We start from the raw sequence: 27,448 nt of genomic DNA, 5'->3' as shown, positions 1-27,448 counted from the left end.
AGCAAATGTGAAAATAGGCCCATCTATAAGGGAAACAGAAAGAAATGAGAATACTGGATCAAAATGTATGCAGATTTCAGATTCTGACAATACCATACTGCTCTTCAGAGCATTTTTACCAACCTACACTTCAACCAAAAACACACAGGAATGTATTTCCATTGATACTTGCTAATATTAATTGCCTATAATCCTTTATCTATCATTCTAAGAATATCAATAGTCTGACATGCAAAACTGCTTTTGGTGTTTTAAACCTTGTCTTGACTTGAAGGCATTTTAAACTTGACCTCACTTGAAAGCATTTGACAGCAAAATCTGACTTTGACTGACCTAAAAGTTATTTATTTATTTTTTATTTATTTATTTATTTATTTATTTATTTTTTGGTTTTTTGAGACAGGGTTTCTCTGTGTAGTTTTGCGCCTTTCCTGGAACTCACTTGGTAGCCCAGGCTGGCCTCGAACTCACAGAGATCCACCTGGCTCTGCCTCCCCAGTGCTGGGATTAAAGGCGTGCGCCACCACCGCCCGGCACCTAAAAGTTATTTTTATTCTGACTCAGAATATTTATATAATATCAATATAATAATTACAGGGTTCTTATCCTATAGGCTGCTAGGGAAATTATTTCTTATAGCATTGGTACAGGGACTGAATATTCTTTAAAAAAAAAAAAATCTAAAAACTTTGAGTCCCAAAGCATACTTGACCCTAAGGCTTCATATGAAGAACTGGACTTGCATATGTTATCATAAATTTTTGGTCTTTCACTTTCATAGGTAATAATAGTACTTCTATGCAGTTTAAATTTGTACTTTGTTGTGAAAATCAAGTATACTTTAATTTAACTGTGTTTGATATTATTTTTCTAAGTTTTATATTAGTATTGTGGTTTTGTTTTGAAACGTGCATTGGTGTTTTGCCTGCATGCATGTCTGTCTGTCTGTGTGAGGGTGTCAGATCCCCTGAAACTGAAGTTACAGACAGTTTTGAGCCACCATGTAGGTGCTGGGAATTGAACTCAGGTCCTCTGGAAGAGCAGTCAGTGCTCTTAACCACTGAGCCATCTCTCTAGCTCCAGTTTTGCTTTTTTTTTTTTTTTTTAAAAAAAAAAAAAAAAAGTCTCACAAGTCATTATCTCCTCCAGAAGGAAGAGTTGTGTGTCATCTTGTATCACTCTCTTCCTGCTCCTTTGAGGAAGGGTCTCTCCTTGCACCTGGAGCTTGAGTCTAGAATTTTTTGATGGAAGCCAGCAAGACCCAACAGAGTTAGGATATCCTCCTAACTCTGATACCCCAGAAGCAGGGTTACAGGACACCCATCTTGTTCTATGGGTGGGTGTTAGAATCTTAACTCTGGTCTTCATGGTTGCACAGCAAGCTTAACTGCTTTGCCATCTCTCTACCCCATAATTGCTAAAGTTCCTATGTAACTTCAAAACAGGAGGAGAGATTTGCTGGTCATTTGCAGGCCTACCAGGGACGCAAACAATTTGAGTCACCGGATAAGCATGTTTCCAGCTGACATCAAATAAGGCAACTCTGTTTTGTTCCCCTCTTATACTGCCCAGAAGCAGCTGCCAGTACTGTGCAGTACCATATACTTCACATTTCTGTGTTTATGGTGGGTAACTGCACCATTTACAATCACAATGATGAAATGCTGTCTAGTGTTCTGAGGGGCAAGAAGATCTCCATGATGGTATTATTCATCATGGAGGAAGTATAGATTAGCTTTCTTCAAGTATGAGTTACACTTCAATGCTGTTGGCTATGCATTCAAAGTTAACAAATCAACAATATTAATATTAAATAAGTCTTTAAATGAAGTTATGTATTGATTAACTGATGAAAATATGACTATATACTTATAAAAACCTAACTTTCTATTTACCCTAAAATGATGATTCACTAATTCCCTAGTTCACCATTTGTACAAACTTGTAGAAAGAATCTACGACTACCTCAAATAGTGAGAATTAACTGTACATAAAGTAATATATTTTGGCTAAAAAAATAATCTACAGGGTATCACTTAAACAATACTGGCCACTTGTCAACAGACTTTAAAGCTACGTGACAGATACCCAAGGGACTCTTCTTACTATTCTCTCTACTTTTATAGACATTGAAAATAGCCATGAAGTTTACAATATTCAATGTTGCTTACATTTCCTCTCCTGCCTTACATCCATTTTGTTTTAACTGAGACAGGGTGTCTTGCTTTGTAGTCCTATTAGTCATGAACTTGGCAGTCTTCTAACCCAGCCTTTCAAGTGCTGGTTTTACATGTGCGCTAACAAGGCCCAGCCTATGTGTAAGATTTTAACTGGACAGCATTTTAAAAATTCAGACTGTCATTTAATCTTAGTACTCTTAAGTTTACCAAAATATAAGATTTTCCATTATCACCATTATTTTTAAGTTTTTGAGTGGGGGAGGTGAACAAGGATCCATGAGGCCCTGGCTGACCTGACCTGGAACTTTCTATGTGTTCAGGCTGGCACTGAACTCACAGAGAGCCTCCAGTCTTGCCTTCTGAATGCTGGGATTAAAGCCACCACACCTGGCTTAATTTTCTTTCTTTCTTTCTTTCTTTCTTTTTTTTTTTTTTGGTTTTCCAAGACAGGGTCTTTCTGTGTAGAATTGGCTACCTGGAAACTCGCGCTGTAGTCCAGGCTGGCCTTGAACTCAGAGATCCAACTACCTTTGCCTCCTGAGTGCTGGGACTAAAAGTGTATACCACCACCAAATAGCCTTGGCTTACTTTTTAAAACATTAATTTGATAAAATGTCCATATCTTCAAGTTTTAATATTCTATCAAAGTTAGACCTTCAATAAAAAGGAATTAACCTTAAAATTTACATTGGTTTCAATTATTTCAAATAACAAAAGTATAACAAAAAACTTACATTTATATAGTTTGCATTGATGTAGTCTTCATTACCTTTTAAGAGGACCCGTGTAGCATCATCTAAAAAATGTTAAAAGAAACAATGGATTCCTTTTTTGCTTTGATATTTTAGATTAAACCACCAAAGCCTGGCACATGCTAAGCACAATGCTCTACCACTGATCCACATTCTGGCCATAAAAATTTTTAATAAAGTTTTATTTAAAAGATTAAGCTTAATGATGGTAAGAATTAAAAGATACTCACAAGGCGAAATATCTCTGTATCTATTTTTGGAAATGTTCTGAGGTAATTTGGCACAAGACATTGTCATTCCAGGTTTTTTCCGATACAGTTGCTTTAAAAACAAACGAGAAACAGTCCAGTAAGTCATCAATAATTCTGTTGTTTTTGCAGACTAGCTTCTATTCTAACAGGAAACACCATACCCCCCATACACTATGATACTCTGAAAGAGTAGAGTGCTAGCCCAGAACTGTGTCAGTTCTGTAGCTTTTGACATGCATTATACATCTATGATATCCTAAAAAATCTGAAAACAATTTTGTTCATCAAAGTACCTGATATTTGAATAGCAAATCTGCAGAGAATACTTAGCTTTCTTTTAGTTTAGAAGTACTCACAATATAAAAACGAAGATTTTTTTAAAAGAAAAAAAAGATGCATGTCTTATATGTTTTATTATAGCATTTACATATAACATATACTAGAGAACAATAAATAATGATGGCCATTTTTTTAAACCCATGGGAAAATTTCTAGTTTTAGTAAAGATAAACAAATTAAGTTCACTATGACAAGATACTGCCATCTACAAATGTGTTGAAATGGATTTATAAAATAACTAATCTGGATGTATATAGCTTGTGGGCCACAGGCTGGACATGTCTGGTTTGAATATAGACATTCAAAAGTCACTATATACTCACTAATCAAAATAAAGGTTAGCAGTGAAGAAGCATTCTTGTACTTCTGAGATAAGGATCTGAGGGGTTTTAATACTGTACAGACAAAACTAGAGAAAGGCTAAATGTGACTAAATATCAACTTGAAACACCAAAGTGATTTTCTTTAACTTGAGAGTGTTGTTTATTTTACTTTTTGAGATGAGGTCTTTATTACATGTAGCCTGGGATGCCCTGAAGCTCATAAAAAGTCCACTGCTATGGATGTGAGAACAGCAAATGATGTGCGCTGTCACACCTGACTTTGCTCAAGCTGTAAGTATATAATACATCACCTTTCATAAAAGACCTAATAAATTACAGGGACTCTTTTAAATTTTGAGAGGGGTCTCACTCAATAGCTTAGGGTGGCCAGAAACTCACTATTGTGGACTGACCTTGAACTCAAGAACATCTTCCTGCCTCAGGTTTGCAAATGACGAGTTTACAGCTATAAGCCACTATTCCTGGCTCTTATCCTTTTTTCAAAACGACATTTATTTATATAGGCATTGTTAGAATTCTGCCCTCACTCCAGCTATATGACTGCACATGTGCAGTTCAGGAGTTAAGCAAAGGGTCTTGTGTCTTACATCATCAGTGTGCGCTGGTGACTACGTGCGCATGGCATGGTCACACAGTCAGTGCATGGATGATGTAGTTCCATAAGCTCGCTTCACTGGGAGCCCTTACAAAGCCAGATGCAGACCTCACTCTCTCTCTCTGCCCTCCCCCATCTTTCTCTCTGCCCTCCATACAAGTTCTTTCCCAGGCCTGGTCTTTTTGTTCCTGCTCCCCCCTCCTCCTAATAAAGCTCTCCGCTACTAAGCAACTGGGTTCTGTCGTGACAGTGACCTTTCCGCCGGTAACCAGCGCCACCATCAGATCCGTTTCTCATTCTTTCAGGCATAATTAGTATTATGGTAATAAATTTAAAAACTACATTTTAGAACTCAATGTCAACTAGTTCTAAGGCTATCATTTTACCTTATAAATCATAATACACAGTAGGTTAGGCTCTTACCACGCTCAAACTAATTAGCACATACTGATTTAATACAAGGATATCACTTACATCAAACTGTGCCAGTACTGTTCCAGTGATAAGCCCCTCAGCTAGCTGGATCATTGACTCTCGCAGGGAATGGTCATCTTGATGGACACTATCTAATGGGGCTTTCTCGGGAATATACTGGAAGTCTGGCTCACTTTCTAATTTTTCTTCTACTACATCATATACAGCTAAAATAAAACAAAAAAACATAGACAAGAATCTTAATAGAATTCAGTAAGAAATTACCAGTTATTTTCTATAGATTCAGTTATTAATAATTCCTCTGGATCTAACTGATGCCATTGTGTAGGAACCAAGGACGGCTGTGGGGTTGAAAGGCTTTTACTATTCCTTTGGTGAAGAAAAGGGTTCTTTAGCCATATGCTTAAAATTTGAAGAGACATTAAGAAAATGAGGCTGAACTAGAGAGGTTAAGAGGACATGCTGCTCTTGCAGAGGATTTGGGTCCAGTTCCCAGCATCCACATGGCAGCTCATAACCTCCCGTTAATAAGTTCCAAGGGATAGATATCCTCTTCTGACATTCTTGGTATCCGGTGCCCATGTGATGTGTGCGCCGTACAAGCGCGCACACACACACACACACACACACACACACACACACACACACAAATATATCTTTACAAAAATAAAGAAAATGAGACAGTGTTGAGCTGCAGATCTGAATAGACCTCCCCTTAATTTCTAGGACATGGGTCAATAGTACAAACAAAAGTCTGTACACTATTATATGTACGGATATGTTGGCTTTTTTTTTTTTGTAAAATGTTAGCTTTTTTACATGTAAAATGAACACAAAGCTAAACAAACTTGTTCCACCCTTTCTCCTTCACTTAGTCACTACATACACTTCATCCTCTGTTAGTATAAGGAGAGTTCAGATTCCAGATGTTGGACCTATAAATGCCAGGCCTACAACTTACCCTCACTTCTCCGTCTCAGCTCCATTTTAAAGAAAATTTGATTTTTGTTGTTTTTACATGTATGGGTGTTTTGCTTGAATGTGTATATGTATACCGAGTGCATGCCTGGTACCTATGGATACCAGAAGAAGGCATCAGAGCCCTTGGAACCGGAGTTACAAACCACTGTGAGCCACCATGCGGATGTTGGAAACCAAACTCTAGTCCTTTGTAAAAGCAGCAAATGCTCCTAATTGCTGAGCCATCTCCAGCTCCTTAACTCTACTCTTTAGAATGGGCTCTATTAACACACTCATGAACAGTCCATCCATATGTAAGTATGTCTATTCTCTGCAAATGACTGCCTCTTAGCCAATTTGCTGGATTAGGAAACACCATGTAACATACTTGGGATTAAAAAAAAAATGATAAATCCACATTGAAAATGAGCAGAGGTCTCAGTCTAGAATCCTTTACAAGGTTTAGCTGGGTTCCTCTTGGAATTTAAAGTATAAAAGAAACAACCCAAATTACAAAAAGGCCTTTGCCATGATAGAGACTTCTGTTTATATTCTGGCTCTGTGCCCAACATGAACCTGTAGGCAGGTAATTGAATGTTGGAGAATATTTTCAACTATAAGCTGAGAGTAATTTACCTATCATGTTTGCTGGCTCTGATGATTAAGTGAGAACATTAGACAACAGCCTAGATAGAAAACTTTTCAATAGCTACTAATTGTTGTCACGGAGAGCTACAGGAGCTATTGAGAACAAAAAGGCAAAACTGAGAGATTGTTATTGTTCCACGAACTTGAAGCTGTGACAGAAAACACATAGTATGAAGCTTAAACAAACGAGTTCCTCAAAATTAATAGGCTATTAATGCCTGTTTAATATTCTTAGAAAGCCAATTCTAGGATTATACATGGAGAAGAACACAAAATACAGAAGAGGAAAGAAAATGTCTGCTTTATCCAATTTTCTTTAAAATACATCTCACTGTGACGTTCTCACACATGAATACAATGGATTTCAATCATATGCACCACTCTCCTAGATTCATTCCTACTATAATAAATATGCTCTTCTACATTTACACTTATAAAATACAAGTCTGTGCATTAAGTACATGTCTCCTGCTGTTCACATATCTGCTGGTGGACACAGCTTCCTGCATGACGTGGCTACTGTGATCGTGCCACAATGACTATAAATGCAATAATGCTAGTACATCCAGATGTGGCTTTGACATGACTAGTCCAGAGAGCATCACCTACGGCAAATATAGTTAAAACTGCTTTGTTGTTGTTGTTGTTGTTGTTGTTGTTGTTGTTGTTTTGACTATAGCTTGCTATTGGAATTTTCTAGAAGTAGAACAGATTTCTCCCCATACCCCCCCAAGAGAGGGTTACTCTGTGTAGTCCTGGCTGTCCTGGAACTCACCAAGAACACACAGAGATCCGTCTGCCTCTGCCTCCCGAGTGCTAGGATTAAAGTGCGTGCTATCACTACCTGGTGGGATTTACTTACTCACTAAACAAATATTCACTGACTACACAACACTACTACTAGAGTGGTTGAAGAGGAAAGCCACTTTAGGTATGGTAGAATAAGCAGAGAAAGCCTTCCTGAATGAAGCAAGAACATGAGTTACATAAAAATCAAGATTTGTTTACTAAGCAAAGCAAACAGCAAGTACACAGGCCTAAAGTATATCAGGTTGGATGGAGCTTTTGGGAAACAGTACGAAAGCCACTGGGCCAACAGAAGTGAATATAGTATGAATGGGAGATAAGAGAACCAAGATTTTGGATTGTTTTCTCCAAGAATGATAGATGTCACTGTCATTTGAATAAGAACTCACTTGACATGCTTAAAGAAACCTCCTCTGGCTACCATGTCCAGTAATAAACAGTAACAAATTATGACAAATACTCAGGGCTAAATAGAGGACTTACCATTAGGTCGAACTAAAAGCACGAGTTCCCCAGAATGTCTCTCACAGCTAGCTTTAATAAACAAGACTACTTGATCATGGGTATGTTCTGCAATGTCCCGACCATTGATCAGTACCACTTGGTCTCCTTCATTCAATCGAGGAACACAGAGGTCAGCCTGTAATATAATGTAGAAAAATGTTCAGATATGCACATGGTATCCTGAAAATATGGAAATTTACTTCTTATAGACTATAGCAGGAGGACTAAAACTACATATAGAAAAGCATCCATTCAAGGCTAGGAAGATGGCTCAGTCAGGCAAGTGCTTGCTAGGCATGCCTAAGGGCCTGACTTCCAATCCCCAGAAAGTATATGAACATCAATGCTGCAGTGAACCTGTAATCCCAGTACTGGGAAGTCAGAGCAGAACCCCTGGAGCTTGCTGGCTAGCCAATATGCCAATCAGGGAGCTCCAGGTTCAGTGAGAGACACAATCTCAAAAACTAAGGTAACAAGGTGGAAAGTGACTGAGGAACAGGTCAGCCTCTGGTTTACACACACACACACACACACACACACACACACACACACACACACACTTTCAACTATTTAAAAAGCAGAAATATTCTATTTTGTTTTACAGCTTCACTGAATGAATTCCTTCCTCATGGCAGATCATGCTCATAGAGATTCAGAAAAGATGTCAAGATGCATATATACAAGCAGCCTTTACTTTGTACTGTTTAAATATATACAATTTTAGTTCCCACAGCTTAAATAACAGTAGTTTCTAAATGACAAAATTTTAGTTTTCAGGACACACTGTGAATTACTGCATAAAGTTAATGCTGCTAGTGCTTCAGTCCAAAATGATTATCTCAAAATCAAGTACTGGGGCTGGAGAGATGGCTGCTCTTCCAGAGACTCAGGTTCAATTTCCAGCATCCATACTGGGTGTGGTTACAGAGGAGTTAAAAACGGGTTAACAGAGGGGCTAAAGCCCTCTGTAACTCCAGTTCTAAGAGGGAGTCAGATGCCCTCTTCTGGCCTCCAGAGGTACTGCAGGCATATAGTACACAGACATACATGCCAAGCAAAATATCCATACATATAAAATAAAAATGAATTTTAAAAAATTTCTTAAAAGACCAAGAAGGAACACATCACACTTGTCAAAGCATATCCATTAGTCAGTTTGTGACCAAGAAGCAAAGAACACAGCTGTGCTTCTCTTTGATTCTCAGTGGAAAACCATACAATCATCTAAAAGAGGAACCAGCCAGAAAAGATGAAAATAAAAGCTAAGTAAAGAAACAAAACATGATAGACCCCAGAAGTGACCTTTGACCTGAGAAGACAGGATGGTGGAAATGTGAGCAACTCTGCTGTCTGGAGCTCTAAGTAAGTAGTTATTTTCACAACACCAAGGTGTCAAAGAACAAAACACTAGAAGCAGATGCAAACGTGAAAGATTATGATACTTTGCTAATATAAGGTAAGAGCCTCATTCTGTAGTCTCAGTTTTATAACGTACTATTCAAACTACTTGAGATAAGGACTCATAAATAACTGAAACACTACTTTTCAATATTTCTGATGTTTTGGACTACCTAACATTTCTTGTGTTCCTCAATATTTTTATAACAGACAGCACAAAAGAATTTAATGTATAGAAAATAGATCTAAAAGTCATGAAAACAGTGTAATTTTTCCAGCTGGTTACCAGTCCATGCATGATTTCACCTTGCACGGCAATCTTTACAGTTCTGCACTACTGCAATACAGACTGGCTGAATACTGAGAAAAATCACCCCGTAATAAAGATAAAGGACACAGGGTAGAGAGAGCTTGGCAGTTAAGAGCACTGACTGCTCTTTCAGAAGACATGGGTTCAATTTCCAGCACCCACATGGCAGCTTACAACTGTCTGTAACGCCAGGATTCAACACCCTCACAAAGACACACATGTAGGCAAAACACCAATGCACATAAAATTTAAAAAATTAATTAAAAATATAAAGGAAATAAAAGAAACAGAAATATGAATTGTAGAGAGCCACAAGAATATATTATAGAGATTCAGCTCTGTATTAAAGCTATACTTTGACTGGCCAAGGGTCTGTCAAAAGGCAAGCCATTTATTATGAATATTTGGTATTATTCAGCCTTTAATGTTTCAGTTGTCTTCTGCTATGAAATTCTTGCGTGCCCAAACATTACCAGACCATTTGGCAAACAGGCAACTAACTCCCCCACTGAGCCTAGGAGACAAGCTGGCTGAAGCTGCATAGCTTTGTTTCTTGTGCAAATGATGCCTTGAGGCCTAGTGGTTCTCCAGAGCAACTGACTGAGTACAAAAGAGGTTTGTACATATCAAGGTGGAAGGTAGAGCAACATTCCTGAGGAGGCAGAGAAGGGAGAAGAGAATTACACAGAGGTAAAGTAGATAGTAAGGCAGAACTCTTGTAGAGTTCATCAGTGCCAGGAGTAGAGAGCAAGTAGGGATGAAGGGAGGAGAAACAGAGGATGAAGATGAGGCGGGAAGCATAAGAGCTTAGTTGTTAGCAGGATTTTGAGGGAACAGTAAAAGAGAGGCAAAGAGGAACTGAGTGTCAGGACGGAACTGAAGCTATGTAGACAGGATTTCATCCCAGAGAAATAAAGTAGACGGATAAAGAACTTGGTGTAGCTAGATTTATTCTTGTCCTGAATACCTGATGGAGCTGTAGCTGAGTAGATAAAGTTTTGTCTTAGTGGAATACAGTTAACGGACATTAAGAGTGAGCATAGTATATGTAGATTTGCTTCCCTCAGATATCCCACTCGGGACATAGCATTATCCCCAGACCCCTGGGCACTCCATAATGACTAACATGCTCTATGGAAACATAGGAGACCAAGCATAAAGATGGCAGGCCAGGTAGTGAGAAAAAGGCTATGACAAAGGGGAGGAGAAATGGATCCAACTTACTGAAATTTACTGCAAACAGTTTGATAATACTCAGCAAAGTAGTGTGACCAGTGTCAAGAACACTGCTGTAAAGGTTAAGCTCATCCACTGCTTATGAGATGTGTAATCTTAGAGACCCAACACTCTGAGAAATGTAACAAGGAGGTAGTTATCCTGATTTATGTTCTAGAGTTGTGAAGATAAAAATGAGGTTAATTCAATCAAATGTTTTTAAATCTCAAATATTCAAATGTCAACCTTATTGTTTGTTTGTGAGGTTTTTCTTGGTGGCTATTTACTCAACGAAGTAGATGGCAAACATCTATATATTCCTTTATGTAGGGAAATGCATCTATGTATCAGTTTGATTCTATGCTTTTAAAAATGTGTGTTTAGGATACCCAGAATGAAGCAGAATGGTTGCTACAGTACTGGGAGAAGTGTTACTTCAGCAGAAAGAGCTGTCCTATCATATTACTCTGTGGGTAGTATTCCGGCAGAAAAGAGGAAGTGGTCTATGTATTAGAGGATATAAGTCTTCTATGAGTCTTTTATTATACCCATTTATCACTGATGGGAACTTTCTCATAAATTTAACCTGCCTTTTGTCAGATATCAGTTTTTATTTGCATTTCTTTCTGATCTGAAAAGTTAAAACACCTGCATATCAGATAAATTTCGTAAGAGGAACAGACATTGATTACAAAATTTCCATACAGAAAGAAAACAATTACTTTAATGTGAATTATCTATTTCTGAGGTACCCATTACACAATTTAGAAAAAAAAAAGACTGACATTAAAATACTGAACTAGGTTGGGCAGGGGGTGGGGGAGAGGGTAGGGTAGGGGATTGGGGTCGTGGCTCAAGACTTTAATCCCACACTTGGGAGGCAGAAGCAGGCAGATTTCTGAGTTCAAGGCCAGCCTGGTCTACAGAGTGAGTTCTAGGACTCTGTCCTGGAAACCCTGTCTTGGAAAAGCAACAGAACAAGACAAAACAACTTTTGTTTCCTTTAATTATCTTTTTTAAAAAAGGTCACAGCATGGAAGACTGTGGTGGTATCTAAATTAATGAAATAATTTAAAAATGAGAAAGTTCTACTGCTTCAATATGTTCTAAATTCAACCAACATTTCAAAAGCCTAATTCTACACAGCAGAAGGGAGTAAGTCACCAGCAATATATACACCTCATAAGAGCAAAGCATGTTCGATGTCATGACTCAGATAATTAAATAGGAAGAAAAAAAGAAAGTGAAAAATACCAGTAATTCCATTTTTCCAAGAGAAAGCTTGCTAATATTTTAGCATGTTTCCAGATAACACACTAATAAGAATTATTCAATGATGAACAGAAAATTCATGCCTGAGGAAGCTTAATGATGAGTAACAGGGGGATTCATTGTTACAGGCTCAATGTTCTTAGAATGCACATATTAAAATTTCAAAAATAATCCCATATCGTATTCATTTAAAGTTATATTAAGCTGGGCAGCACATGCCTTTAATCCCAGCACTCGGGAGGCAGAGCCAGATGGATCTCTGTGAGTTCGAGGCCAGCCTGGTGTATAGAGTGACATCCAGGACAGACACCAAAACTACACAGAGAAACCCTGTCTCAAAAAAACCCCAATAACAACAAAAACTAATTTTAAAACAAAAAGTAGGCAAATAATGTACTACTGCAAATGAAAAAAAAGTAAATAGCCACAACAAAAATCTGATGAACTCCATCTTCCTCTGCATTTGTTGAATGAGGAGGTTATTTGGATAGAACCCTTTAGCACTGCAGCCAGTGATAGCTTCTTTCTAAGACAGAGAGTTAATTAAAATGTATCTGCCCCGCAACTTACAATATGGTACTTAGCATTGAGATTTAACATTTGGCACTCGACAAGTTGAAAAGTAAATTTTAACTTTCTTCCTTTATTTAAGCAAATAAAAGTGATTTATTTTTATTTTATGTGTATGAGTGTTTTGACTGTATCTATGTCTGTGCCCCACAAAAATGCCTGATACCTGTGGAGAACACTGGATCTCCTTGAAGTAGAGTTACAGGCAGCTGTGAGCTACTGTGTGGGTTTGGAGAATGGAGCCTGGGTCCTCTAGAAGAGCAGCCAGTGTTCTAAACAGCCAATCCATCTCAATGATATTTTTTTTTTTTAAAGTAAAGTAAAGGGGGTGAAGAAATGGCTTTGTTAAAGCACGTTCTGCTCTTCCTCCAGTTCCGAGGGATACAATGTCCTCTCCTGGTCTCCACAGGCAGCAAGCATGCATGTGGTATACACACATACAGGCAGGCAAAACACTCACACATGCAAAACTTATTTTTTTTTAAAAAGTACAAATGGGGTTGGAGAGACAGCTTAGTAGTTAAGAGCCCTTGCTGTTCTTGTAGAGGACCCATTCCTAAGACCCACATTGTAGCTCACAACTGACCATAACTGCAGTTCCATGTGGATGCTATACTGCATTCTGACCTCTGAGGGCACCACACATACACAGAAGGTGCACAGACATACATGCAATCAAAATATTCATACACATAAAAACATTTTAGAAAGTATATTTGTCTTTTGTTTGTTTGTAGCTCTGGTTGATCTGGAAGTCTCTGTGTAGACCAGGCTAGCCTTGAACTCAATGGAGATCTACCTGCCTCTGCCTCCTAAGTGCTGGAATTAAAGACAGGCAACCATCACACCTGGCCCCAAAGCATATATTCTTTTTTGTTATTCGAGAAAGGTTTTTTTCTCTGTGTTGCCCTGGCTGTCCTGGAACTCGCTCTGTAGACCAGGCTGGCCTCGTGGCTTCAAACTCACAGAGATCCACCTGTCTCTGCCTCCCAAGTGCTAGGATTAAAAGTATGTGCCACCACCACCTGGCCCCAAAGTATATATTCTTAAAAACAGTATGCACAAAAAATTTAGGCTAACTTACAGGTGTTCCAGGTGCTACTCGGGACACAATTACAGGCATCTTCTGATCATATCCTCCCTGGAAAACACAAAGAAAGTTAAATACTACCAAACTAAGAACATCCTAATATAAAAATTAATTAAGACAAATTCCAGATTACCTTTACATTGAACCCAAACCTTCCATTTTCATCAGGTTTCATTTTGATAAGAACAAGATTATCATTTGGAATGCCACCATTAGGCTTGAAAAGACAAAAATAAAGAATTTTCAGATTATAAATAAAGTATATCTTATATCTCCTTGTATTATCTATGGTATGTAAATAATTAAAATTCTAAGAAAAATGTTAACTGAGGAAAGTAAGTTTCTTTGACTAATAACTTGAAGATGCATTCTCTCATTCTTCCTTCCATTCTACTGGCAAGAACACTGGCAAACGGGAAGTATTTGTCATCTCCCATTCCTTTCATTTATGTAATACTAGTCAGATTTTCATCTCCACTATTCCATGACTAGATTAAGACAACAAATATTTTCCCATTGCTAAATCCAGAGTTAAGTCCCAACACTTATCTTATTGAATTACCTGCAGCATTTAACAAGAGTGATCATTTTCTCTTTGGGTTCCTTTATTACATCCTGTTGCCTACTTTTCCTTCTACTAGTCTGCCTGTATATTCTCTGTCTCCTTTAATCTTCCTTATTCTTATAATTTGATGGACTGGAGGCTCAGTTTCTAGAGCCTTTATTTAGGTAACTACACACATTTTTTGGTGATTCTCTAGTTTGTGTTTTTTAAATATTCATGTATATGTGTGCATGCATGGTTGTGTGTGGAGGTGCACATGTGTGTGCAGGTGTGTACGAACCTAACTGTGGAGGCTAGAGGGCAACCTTGGGCAGTACTCCTCAGGTGCTGTCCATCTTGCTTTTTGAGAGCATCTCAAACCAGGGACTTAGCATGTAGGGCTAGGCTGGCTGACCAATGAGCCCCCAAGGCTCCACCTGTCTGTACACTCTGAGTGCCTGTGGAGTCATCATTTAACCAACTAAGCTATCTTCTAGCCTTTACTAAAGATTTTTTAAAGAAACAAACTAGACTGTAAGTTATATAATAACAACTACCATGTGGTAATTGTCTTTGCATACCCACTACCATCAAAATACAAGTTCAGTAACCATGAATGAATCAATGCATGCAAGAAGAGACACATAAACATCACCATAAAGTTAGTACTGGAGTTGTCATTTTTGGTAAGAATTCTGATCTCTTTTGATTAAGTCTATTGTAGTGGAACAGTACATGTGAGAAAATAGAAAGGTTTTAACTTTTGGTAATGGGAGAAGCTCTGAGTAAATAAACAAGAAGGCAGGGAGTGCAGTAATCAAAGGCCTTTGACACTAGATGCTGAAGCCTACGATGGACTTTCCCTTTTGCATCTTATTTAATTTCCTAATGTCTCTTTAAATTTCCTGAAACATATCTGTATATATCTGTGCTTGCTTTTTTAGGAACACAGTGTATTCTTAAACTGGTAATCTCACTTACAGCTTATTTAAATCTTCTTGAGAAAGTAATTAATAAACCATTAAGATTCTAACAACTCATCATTTTATTGTATAAAAGCATATTCTGGAGAAGCAAAAGTTATAAATTATTTTGTAAGATGTAGAATGCACATACACTATTAGATCTGTAACAAATTTTAAAAAGTTGGGGAATATATCTGCATTAAGAAATTACATATTAAAATAAGTATTTACTGAATTATTAGAATTTGTTCTGGAAGCATATGTATATTTTGTATACTGAAATTACCACTAAGTTGTTAAGACATTAACTCAAAGCAATGGGCACTTTATAAATGAAGAAAAAGATAACTCCATAATGGTATAAATCATGATCAAAGAATCAGAAAAAAAGACAAAGTACTATAATTTACAACTAAAACATGCTATGGTTTAAAATAAAACTGCATTCAAGCTTTTAAAAGTTCCAAACAAAGTGAGGCTACCTACAGTGGACTTTTCAGGGGAGGAGGGCACATCAAAGGTTTCATTAGTATGGTTTACTAGATCTTGCTGAGAGTGGGAAAAATGAATTTGGTTCCAACTGTTTTTCTTAGATTGTTTGGGTGGTAAAGCTGGAGGCTGCCCATCTTCAGGGGTCTCTTGTGATCTAGGTAAGAAAAGGGGAGAAGAAATGAATATTTTTTTGTCATCATCTGATGGAAATACCTTATTTAAATTAGGTCAAGCAATCCAGATACCAACCATGTCTAGTATGGAAAGGCTTTGAATATATTTACTTGGAAATGCAACTTTTTAATAATTTTTTAAATTGTAAATCTGCTTTTAATCAACCAATAAGCAATTATCAAATACCTTAAAGGTATTCATTCCTATGAAGATATTTATTAATTTGTTGTAATAATGTACATACCTTTCCAAAACAGTTTTTGTTTGTTTGTTTGTTTGTTTGCTTTTTAAATGTTTTCAATGGAGGCATGGGTAGCCAGAGAGTATTGTAGGCAAAGAGAAGTCAAAATAGAATTTCGGAAGGTAAGCCTCTATTCCTGTGGACACCATGTACTTCAGACCCATGGCCCAGAGGCTCCCTGAGCTGGAACTAACTTCATGCCTCCTCACTGAGGAAGAGCTTTCATGGTTCAAGAAGGCTCCACGCAATCTTCCAAAGGAGGAAGGCAACCACCAGTCCTACCTAACTATGGCACCTATGAACCACAACCACCAGCAAGGCACAATAACCCCTAAGGGTATATAGTGGCACACACATCTTAGTAGTAACCAACAGCTTTCTAATTGGACTTAAGATCCACTCAACAAGAGAGAAATCGTGCTTGGTCCTGGGAAGCTAGCCAATTACCCAGGGATACTAGACTCATAGATCTTGGACAAGAACTTATAACCACTACTTTACTAAACTAGCATAATCCTGAACTATACTCTAAATATTCGTCCTTATACAAATGGATAGGTGTAGCTCTCACTCCTCATCAGGAACTCTTGGTAACAGATGGAGACTATTACAGAAAATCTAACCAATTAAAATGCAGAGCTATAGAATCCAGTCCCAATGGATACATCTAGGTAATACCTTCTGCACCTAAGGCTCAGGGAACATTGCAGAAAAGGGAGTAGAAAGAGCCAGAGGGTCAGGGAGTTCTGTGAGACTGTGTCTCCTAGGAATATCAGAAGCCACACTCACCAACATGGCTTCCTATACATGAGCTGAACAAGGACAACAACAACAGACATCCAAAGGGCATGGGGAAAAGCTCACAAGGCCTGAACTCTATACAAAGAACTACAGATAACTAAGGAATGCTGTGAGTGGGAGTAATACTCTTCCAGGGACAAGCACACCAGTTATTTATCCAATACCAATGGTTAGCCCTGAAAACATACAGACCAGTTACACACACACACACACACATTATAACATTATATATATATATATATATATATATATATATATATAAAATGGAACATGCACATTATATATACACATATAATATATATACATAATACATATAGTATGTATATATATATATGGACACATACACACGTATGTAACAATTAATGAAAAAGAGGCCATGAATTTGAAAGAGAGCAAGAGGGGATTTATGGGAGGGTTTTTAGGGAGGAAAGGGAGGGAGAAATCATGAACTTATATTATAGGCTCAAAATAAAAGACCAAAACAAAACAAAACAAAACTCTGAGAATTGGATGTTGAACAGAAAAAAACCTCCTGGTAGGTATAGTCTAATGACTTTAAATTACTGTCCTCCTATACCATGGCTCATGAGGTTAATAAATGCAATCATGGTACAGAGACTAGAGTATTAAGGTCATCATTGAAGAGACAAAACTTCATAGAATCTTGTCAGGTGAGAAGACAGCAATTTATAAAAACATTAAAGACTCTCTAATTTGTGGCAACAGGAATTGATATTCAGCAAGAGATTTTAAGGTAGAAATCATAACTTTTAAAATCCAATAGTCTATAGAACATAACTTGTGATTTTCCACAAGGGCCTTCCAGAAGGAAGAACCAATGTTCAACTTTTATCCTACTATGCTGGCATCCATGAAAGTAAGCTTGGAAAAAAGAGAGCAGGAACGGGAATCTTTTTTCCTCTTAAAAATTTGCATATATTAATTCCAAAAATTTAATGGATCAAAAGTTTTATTGTGCTATTTTTATATATCCAATGTATATTATGTATTTTTCTCACATGGTTCTCCACTATCCTCTTCTGTCCTAATGTCTTCCTTGGCTTTGGTCCTTTCTCAACAGTCTCCTTTTAAATTCAGATTATTTGTTCCTTTGGTTTTGTTTTTTGAGTTCTTTATTTGTTCTGAATACTAATCCATTTGATGAATATCTGCAAAGATTTTCCTCCCATTCCATAGGCTGTCTCTTCACTCTGAACAGAACTTCTTAATTTGATGCAATTCTGTTTGTCAATCGTTGCTGTCCTATTCTCCTGAACTACTGGAGTGCGACTCAGAAACGTGCTGTCCACACTTGTCCGAAGTGCTTGCCATTGGTCTTCTGCCATTAGTTTCAGGTCTTATATTAAGGTCTTTGATGTATTTTGAGTTGATTTTGCACAGAGTGAGACCAAGAAAACTAGTTTCAGTCTTTTACATGTGAATTTCCAGTTTCCCCAGCATGATAAAAAAAAAAAAAAAAAAATGGCTGGGTTTTTGTTGTTGTTGTTGTTTTTCTTTTTATTAATTGTGTGTTTGTTGTTGTTGTTTTGTTTTTCTTTTTATTAATTGTGTGTGTGTGGGGGATATTTCCCTTGTGAGACAAGGTCTCACTGTATCCAGGCTGGTCTTGAACTGCCTGCTTCTATCTCCTGAGTGCTTTGATTTCAGGTGTATGCTACAGTATCTAATTAAAATTGGTTCTTTCTTAAATTTATTATGTGTATGAGTGTTTTATCTACATATATGTACGTATATCAAATGCATTATAATGCCAGAAGAGGGCACTGGATTCCCTGGCACTTGAGTTAGAGATAGTCATGAGCTGTCTGTCATGTGAGTGCTGGGAACTGAATCCAGGTTCAGTGCAAGAACAGCAATGTTCTTAAGTGAACCATCTCTCCAGCACTGAAAATGGTTCTTGATATACTCAAGGATACAGCTAACCAAGAGCTAACCAAGCATTACTCACTTGGAGAACTGATAATGGATGCTTAAATGATGCTATCATTTTAAAGACTACCCTTTGCCCTTCTCCAGGGATGACATCAGGCTTGTCCATATATGACTTGCTTCAGTGGATGAAATTGGATTGAAGTAGCATGTGTCATCTTCAAAGGGAAGCTTTAAGAAATAGATCCTGATTCATTATGACTCTTCTTCCTTGAAGAGTCTTCCATGCCATGAGACTAGCCACGCCCCCCCAACCAGAGACTTGGCCTGGTATGAAGATAATATGGAACAGAGCCACAACTGATGAATGATGTACAGACAGCGATGACAGCAACAAACATTTCTTCTACGTCAGTGAGGCTCAATTGCTACGACAGTACAATTTAACCCACGATAACAGAAAGGTCATAACAGGAGCAACCTTGTAAACATTCTTTCCCTTGGCAGTAGAGGCATGAACTTCTTTAGAAGGTGGCTGCTAGAAACCTGATAGTTAGGGAGGTAGTCGAGGGTGGTGGTGGTGGTGGTGAGGTAGGGTAGGGGATTCAAATTGGATAGTATGGCTTAATGGCTTCCCAGAGAAGTTTGTGCTAAGGAAAGTCATGAAATTTTCTAATCTGGCATAAAATATAACTAAGTATAAGTCCACAATAATGCCCACTCATCTAGGTGTCTGTGTAAAACAATTCAGAGACCAAACACTCTAAATTTTTTTAAAAAGAGTATCTTTTACTATCTGACAATTTCATACATATTCATACTTGGTCATATCCATCTTAATCCCCCCCATCCTACCCCCCACACATTCCCAACACGTTCCCCTCCCTCATATCCTCCCCATTTTTCTTTGATAACCCACAAATGTTATAAATTCTGGTAGATCTATTAATTACTGCATCAGGGTATGTACCCTTTCTCTTCAATAAAAACTTCCTTAAGATCTACCTTCATGACCGGGGATCACAGGTTCCTTTTTTGTTTTGTTTTGTTTCTGTTCCTTTCAATTGCCAAGAAGACAAGCCTCTGAGGAGTAATGTATTCAAACACTGCTAGTCCAGAAAGTATTTCTATGATAATGAATACAGGCTTGGACCATGGCCTGCATGGTATGAAGGCAAATTAAAAGACTCCCTTTGGTGAAACCTCACCAATGTCTAAAATGTAGGCATTACATGGCCCCCAAATCTAAGATTTTTCTGGCCTTGCAAACAGCTGTTTGCTCAAGATTTCGCCTCAAAACCAAAGGCTTAGAAGAAAAGGGTGTGTGAGGCTGAAATTAGCTGGCAATAGAGTCAGAGAAACTTCTCTTATTCTTGTTCTGGCCAAAATACATAGCAGGATCAATGGTCTGCTGTGGAATAGCTAAGTGCTTAAAGCTGATGGGTATGGGCATAATAGTAGCAGTGCTCAGCTATGTGAGAGAGACTGCATGGATATGAGATATTTTACAAATACTGTTAAATCCACATTTCTATGGGTTAAAACAGTTTAAATATACACCATTAAAAAGCTGTAGGTTCCCCCCCACACACACACATAGTGTACTTCTGATTAGAAATCATTGTCCTGGATAGTACTTGAAAATTCAGGGATTGTACAATTTTGGCCAACATACATTTGGCCCATTCATTGTTTTTAGAAAATGTTAATGAGTACATTTTGAAAATTATATACAATATGGACTTTAAGAATGAAAATCCAGACGCTTTGGGAAGAATGTGTATGAATCATCAATTGTTAAAAATTGAATAAAAGCAAGAGGCAGCTGATGTTTTTTGCATTCCAGGCCACATAAATTCCCACCCAGTACTATCAAAAACAAAAGGTAGAATGTGGTGATATTATGTTTGTGCTCTAACAAATAAAGCTTGCCTGATGATCAGAGTGTGGAGATAAGCCACTAGATAGTCATAGAGGCCAGGCAGTGGTGGCACACACCTTTAATCCCAGCACTCAATAGGCAGAGGGAGACAGATCTCTGTGAGTTCAAGGGCACCCTGGGCTACACAAGATTGATCCAGTCTAAAAGAGAAACGGAACCAGGCAATGGTAGCACACACCTTTGATCCCATTTGGGATCTCATGCCTTTAATCCCAGCACTAGGGAGGTGGAGACAGGAAGTGACATGGCCGGGTGGAGAGAGGAATATAAGGCTAGAGGAGACAGGAGCTCAGTCTCTTTCAGGCTGAGGAGTTGGCAAGATAAGAGGTGATGGCTGTGGCTTGTCCTTTTGCCTCTCCGATCTTTCTCCCTATATCTGACTCTGAGTTATTATTTATTAAGACCAATTAGGAGTCATGTACAGTAGAAAGTTTATGAGGGGAGACACCCAAGGCCGCCTGCTAATCTGCTACCCTCTAAGACAGACACTAATATAAACCTGAGTTATGAAAGGTAGTTCTACTAATGACTCTCATTTTCTAAGATATATACCAGGAGATCATGTCACATTTAACTCCAGTCACTAGTGTCAGCCCTCCACTTAACCTGAAACTTCACTTTAATTATAAAATTTTGGCTTAAAACGTAGGCTTCTTGACTCTTTGGCTAATTTATACTGATGCTGAGATAACTTTTTAAATAAAACACTATACTAGACAGATGACTCAGTTTGGACATGAAATACTCCTTTGGGGCTCATGTGTTAAATATTTGGTTCCTAGATTGAGGTAGTTATGTTGGGAGGTTGTGGAGACTTTAGCAGGAAGGACCTACCTGCAGAAAGTAGTTACTGGGGGTAGATTCTAGGTGAGTACCCAGTCCCTGCTTTTCTGCTTTTCTCTCTGCTTCCGGACCACTATGAGTGAGTAGTCTCTGCTGCACGCCCTTGCTGCCGTAATGTTCTGCTTTACCATGGGCCCAGAATCAACAGCCAAGGATTCTAGATTGAAATCTAGGAAACTGTGAACTAAAACACATCTTTCCCTATCTTAAGTGGTTCTCTCAAGTATTTGGTCAGTTATGCACAAAAATGACCAAAACACTAGTTAGTGCTCAAGGTAAATTAAACAGGCAGTTTAGAAAATACATGCAACCTTTCAAGGATATAATTAATATACAAAAATAGAACTGTTTGGTTAGGTCTTAAGACTTACTTCATACTTTTAAAGTTTCAATTTCAGAAAATATGATTGTCAAAACCCAACAAAAAAGTTAGTTATCATTTTTAAAGTAATAAAATATTAAATTTCTATCAATTCGCTCTCTTGTCAACTAAGTTTTTACAAGTTTCATTGTGTATGATATATCTGTTATATTCTTTCATTCTTTATAATGTAGACAAAGACAATGTCTTCTTAAAATAACCTAAGTTACCAAGGCTAGACTTTTACATGTCTTGGCAGCTTAGCTTTGCTTGGCATAAGTACAACCATGGCTAATATAGGTGGTCATGGTTTTCCAGAATAGCTATAACACTTTGCAGACTTCTTCATCTGTCTTTTATCCCTACCCTAAGACCTATTTGTTCTTAAAGACTGATCATATTCATTATATACTGTATTATATACTCCTTTCTCTTCAACAAAGTATTTCTTACTCATCTGTTATTGTGTAGGTACCTTCCTTCAATTATGTCAAATGTATATGTTATCTCCACTACATAAGCTGATAAATCAAGATGTTGCATATTAATGTGAGGATATGCAGACTATGCATTAGACCAATGGCTATCAATACTGAAATAAGAAGCTATTGATATATCAATCAGTATAAAAATAATAGTAGGAACCTACTTTAGAAACAATGTGGATAGTCAGGAGTAGTGGCACACACTTGAGGGGAGGCAGAGACTTTAGATCACTGAGTTCAAGGCTAGCCAGGACTACATAGGGAGACCCTGTCTCAAAATATGAAAAAGAAAAAAAGAAAAGAAAGATGTGGGCATGCATTCTATAACTGAGTGTGGTAACCATCTCACTTATTCTTCTCTTGATATTTTTTGTTATATATTCTGTTCATATTTATGGTTTCTTTCCTTTAAAAAAAAAGTCCAGATGACTGTCTTACATTCTCCTACTTCCTAACCATATTGCTATATTAACTGAACAAATATTTGAGAGTATACACTAAAAATTAAAGAATAGTCAGTAACCAGAGGGTTAAAGAGAAGAGAGGCAACAAGACATTTAAAGGACAAATAAATACATTTACAAATATGTATTCATAATTATATAAGTAACCTTGTATCAAGTACTCTAATTTCCAAGATTATTTCAAGTGAAGCAATTTAAGGTATTTGAAAATAAAGAATTAAGAAGAAAAATTGAAAAGGGGTCTTACGGTGATGATTCCAGAACTATGCTATTAGCTTGTGTTGATGATGGAGATCTCTGATTTACAAAACCATCACTGGGGGATGTGTGAACCACATGGTCTACCAAATGACCAACTGAAGACGGCCGGACCCGGGTCCCCTCTTGTGTGAATGCAGAACTCCGACTAAATGAAGAGAAACAAAGGCTAAACAAAAGTATACTTTAATTTGAGTTTTCCATGGTTTTTGATTATATAGTTTCCTGAGAAAGTGGTATCTGTTTGTGTGTGTTTTAAAGAATTGTTGAAAATGCAGAATCTCTAACAGTGATATAAACAGAAAGAACACAAAATCAAGACTTGACTGCAGTCTATAATCGGCTATAAGGCCTTACACTTCACTATTATCTCTACCTAGTATTACTAGGTTTTAGTCACGATTAATCTGATGCCTTATTCAACATTTATGAAACTGACTGGAATAAATGTTCAGAAGTAGATTCTAGACTCAATTACTTTTTCTTCTTGATGTTTTTAATTTGTGGAATTTGAATTCCTATGACTAGATGATGAAGAACCCCACTATCCTAACTGGCAGTTACATAAATATCATCATTTTAATTATTAATTGCAATAGTTAGTAACTGAGCATTTTTCTAAGTATCTTTCATTTGTTATGTCATTTAATTCCACATTAAGACCATAGGACACTTACTATAACAAGGATGCTAGGATTAAAGGCATGTGCCATTATGTCCGTCTACAAATAGGATTTTGCAGATGAGAAAATGGGATGGAAATCAACTTCAAGATTTAAATATTGACTCCAGAGCCACTGCTTAATCACTGTGCTGTACTGTCTTTTTTCCAGATCATCCTTAACATTATTTCATTTCCTAGAAAACTTAATGAGAGCTATTATTATTATTTAGATCATCCCTCTTACATTCCTTCCACCCTTTCCTCTCCCTCACACCTTCCCTAACCCTCCCTCTTCTAATATAGGCTCTCTGAGGAAGTCTTCCCTTTCTTATTATTATCTATACCCAAACCTGGCAGCTTTGTGAGAAATGCTAGACTACAGTACACACATGGTTAGAGCTACACCTCATCATTCTTGACCCAGCTCTACTTGAGCTTATGGGGCTACTTTTAGAAATCTTTTTCTAGGCCACAGGAAGTGCTAGAGCACTGAATAACAATCACTCAGACAAAGCATTTTCAAACAATTTATACCCCTTTAGAAATCCTGGTGGAGCCAGGAGATGGTGGCACAGGCCTTTAATCCCAGCACTTGGGAGGCAGAGGGAGGAGGATCTCTGTGAGTTCAAGGCCAGCCTGATCTACATAGGAAGTTCCTGGACAGCCAGGGCTATTAACACAGAGAAAGCCTGTCGCAAAAAAAACAAAACAAAATCCAGATGGAGATCTACATGGAAATGGACTCCATAAACAACAGTTCTATGAAATTTTAAAGTCATGACTAAATCCTTAATTACCCTTCCTGTGAAAGCCAACTGCTAAGGAAAGTGAAGGTTATCCTTCAATCTATTCGTTCATTCCCTAAAGCTATTATTGTAGGCCACTTTAACAGTAAGCAGCAAGCAAAGAGGAAATAATGCTTGAAGTAACACCAATCATGTTTGGGTCTGGTGAGGGAGCTAACCAAGTAAAGGCATCTGCCACCCAATCTGAATACATGATCTCAATCCTAGGGACCCATATAGTGGAAGAATTGACTCCCCTAAGTTGTCTTCTACTCTCCACATGCCCACTATTACATACATGCATATGCCCTCACACACATACACACACACAAAGTAAAATACAATAGAACTTTTTTTTTGAAAATTTGATCAAAGGATTTAAATTTTTATATATTATAATCTTAAGGCAATAAGATATGTAGCCAATAACTTAGAAGCAAAATGCAAGCATAATGCTGGCTTGCCACTTACTGATTGGGAGTTCCGGGTGGAGACCGGGATGGGAGGCTTTGTGTTTCTAACCTGTCATCAGATAATGAATTTCTGCTAACTACTTCCCAATCCATTAATTTCCGTGCCAAAGGCTTACTTGGAGATCTGTAGAAAAATTTGAATAATACATAGAAAAGGTTTGTTTTTATATAACATGTACCTATGAGTCAAATCTTAAAACTCATTTTAATAGATCATATTCAAAGAGTTTGCTTATAAGAAATTCATTGTTTTGATAGTATATATCAAATAATTTCAAACAGGATATATTTGCTTTACATGACAAAAAAAAAAGAAAGGTGGGGTTAGGAAGAGTAAGAGAACAAGGAATACTAAAAAAAGAAATAAAGAAAAGCAAAGGAGAAGTTTGCTACCAAACATTTTCTCGAATCATAAAGTTATAGATCTTTGCTTACGTCTATTCTGTAGTTCTCAGAACGTTGTTTATCATGAGGTGTACTGAACAAGTCTCACCACATTATCTCCTCAATGACTTTTAATTCTGAACCTCTGCTTCAGTGAGGGGAGGGCAAAAAATGATAATCATACAGACTGCATCTATAATTTTTTCTCTTTTATGTAGAGTATGGATAGTGAATGTCTTTCTCTTTCTTTTTATAAAAACATTTTAAAACTACTATGTCTTGTGGTGGGTAACAAAAGGATATTTTTTAAAGATTTCTTCTATTTTTGGTTATGTGTATGTGTGCCTGTGTGTGTGCATGCATGTAAGTGTTGGTGCCTGCAGAGGTGAGAAGAAGGTATCAGATCTCCTGGAGCTGGAGCAACAGGCTGCTGTTAGGCTATCTGATATGAATTCTGGGAAATAAACTTTAGTCCTCTGCAAGAGCAGCAATGGTTCCCATCTACTGAGTGATCTCCCCAACACAAAAGGATATGTTTTATTATCTGTTGTCAGCTATCACAGTAATAAAACAGAATTAAGTGACCTGCCAAGAAAAAAAGATGCTAATTTCCACAGAGCAAATGGTATAACTGTATTCAGAGACATAAATCCTTAGAATTTTAGGAATATTAATAACCAAAGTTTTTAATATGCAAATTCAAGTACTACTCAAAACTCTTCTACATAAATGTGTACTTTTTGATATGTAGAATTATTCTGGAAATTAATTAAATGAATTAAGTGACTTAAATCACCCAATATGACTTTTAATCTCAGTAATAAATTAAAGACCCGTAAAAGTCATGTATGTTATTTTGTTACATCACAATAAAACAAACAGATACCATCACACTACTGCAAAAGTTAGATCATACAAATTGAAATAGAAACACTTATTGGGCAGGGCTGCCACACCTAGGAACTGGAAGTGGTCTTGATAGCACACACAAAAGCTGTGCAAGTCCAAGGCAGACCCAATCCCGCTCCAGCGGAGCAGCTCCTGGCAGTTCTTAGCTGCCAGGAGAGGAAGGGTCAGCTTCCTCTAACAGTGTAAAAGCTGATAAGTCTACCAAGAATATTTGGGACAGCACAAATTGGTCTTGATGAAGAAAACAAAATAAAACACAAAACCATGACAAACACAAAGTTGGAGGGTAAAGGAAGTAAGGCGTAGGTCTAGGAAGAGCTGGGTGAAAGAAGGGGAACATGATCAAAATATATTATACAAAATTAAAAAAGAACTTATAAAAACATATATTAAAAGGCAACCAACTTTTTTCAGTGTTGGCCCATTCTATTCAAAGATCTTCATTTGAGGCCGGGTGGTGGTGGCACACACCTTTAATCCCAGCACTCGGGAGGCAGAGACAGGCAGATCTCTGTGAGTTCGAGGCCAGCCTGGGCTACCAAGTGAGTTCCAGGACAGACTCCAAAGCTACAGAGAAACCCTGTCTCAAAAAAACCAAAACAAAAACAAAAAACAAAAAACTTATTCTATGAATTTTATTTTCAATTTTTTTCCAATAAAAATAAAGACTGTACTTAGTACTATATGTACTTTTTAGATTATTGAAAGTTTTTTGCCTTAAAAATTGTCCATAATTTTCCCTCTTGTCATGTACTATGTACATACTTTTATATAAATTAAGAAAAAAATATCAGGAAAGGCACAAAATAAATGCAAATTTAAGTAATCCAAATACATCCAAACAGTAAGATCATTCAAATTCATTTACTGTGTTTAAATTTGCAGTTGCAGCCTAAAATTTCCTTTGTGACACATTAACTACACAAACAGAATGGCCTGAGAGAATAGCAATGCTCAGCAAATGGTATTCCACAGTGGTTTAGGTCCATAGCAGGAAATACTAAAATAATCATGCCTACTAGGTACACTGAATGCTAATTCTGGAGTATACTAGAAAAATTATTTAAGTTTCTATACTCAATATCTAAATTCATTAGTGCAAT

General features: G+C 37.3%; 1 protein-coding gene across 4 annotated transcripts in view; it reads right to left on the bottom strand.

Annotated features, from left to right (window-relative positions):
* Positions 1-27,448, bottom strand: part of Ptpn4 (protein tyrosine phosphatase non-receptor type 4) — a 184,403-nt gene that overhangs the window by 26,477 nt on the left and 130,478 nt on the right. For all 4 annotated transcript variants that reach the window (XM_059280465.1, XM_059280468.1, XM_059280467.1 and 1 more), the window contains 9 exons: positions 25,051-25,176; positions 23,120-23,278; positions 15,666-15,825; positions 13,804-13,887; positions 13,665-13,721; positions 7,795-7,951; positions 4,936-5,102; positions 3,163-3,253; positions 2,915-2,976 (listed from right to left, as the gene is read on the bottom strand). In XM_059280465.1, the coding sequence (XP_059136448.1) occupies positions 2,915-2,976; positions 3,163-3,253; positions 4,936-5,102; positions 7,795-7,951; positions 13,665-13,721; positions 13,804-13,887; positions 15,666-15,825; positions 23,120-23,278; positions 25,051-25,176 (1,063 nt within the window). The remainder of the gene's footprint in view (positions 1-2,914; positions 2,977-3,162; positions 3,254-4,935; positions 5,103-7,794; positions 7,952-13,664; positions 13,722-13,803; positions 13,888-15,665; positions 15,826-23,119; positions 23,279-25,050; positions 25,177-27,448) is intronic.

Source organism: Peromyscus eremicus, chromosome 15 (genome assembly GCF_949786415.1).
Source record: "Peromyscus eremicus chromosome 15, PerEre_H2_v1, whole genome shotgun sequence".
Classification (NCBI taxonomy): Eukaryota; Metazoa; Chordata; class Mammalia; order Rodentia; family Cricetidae; genus Peromyscus; species Peromyscus eremicus.
The sequence above is the reverse complement of the archived record's forward strand: the minus strand, read 5'-3'. Positions and strand labels throughout refer to the sequence as shown.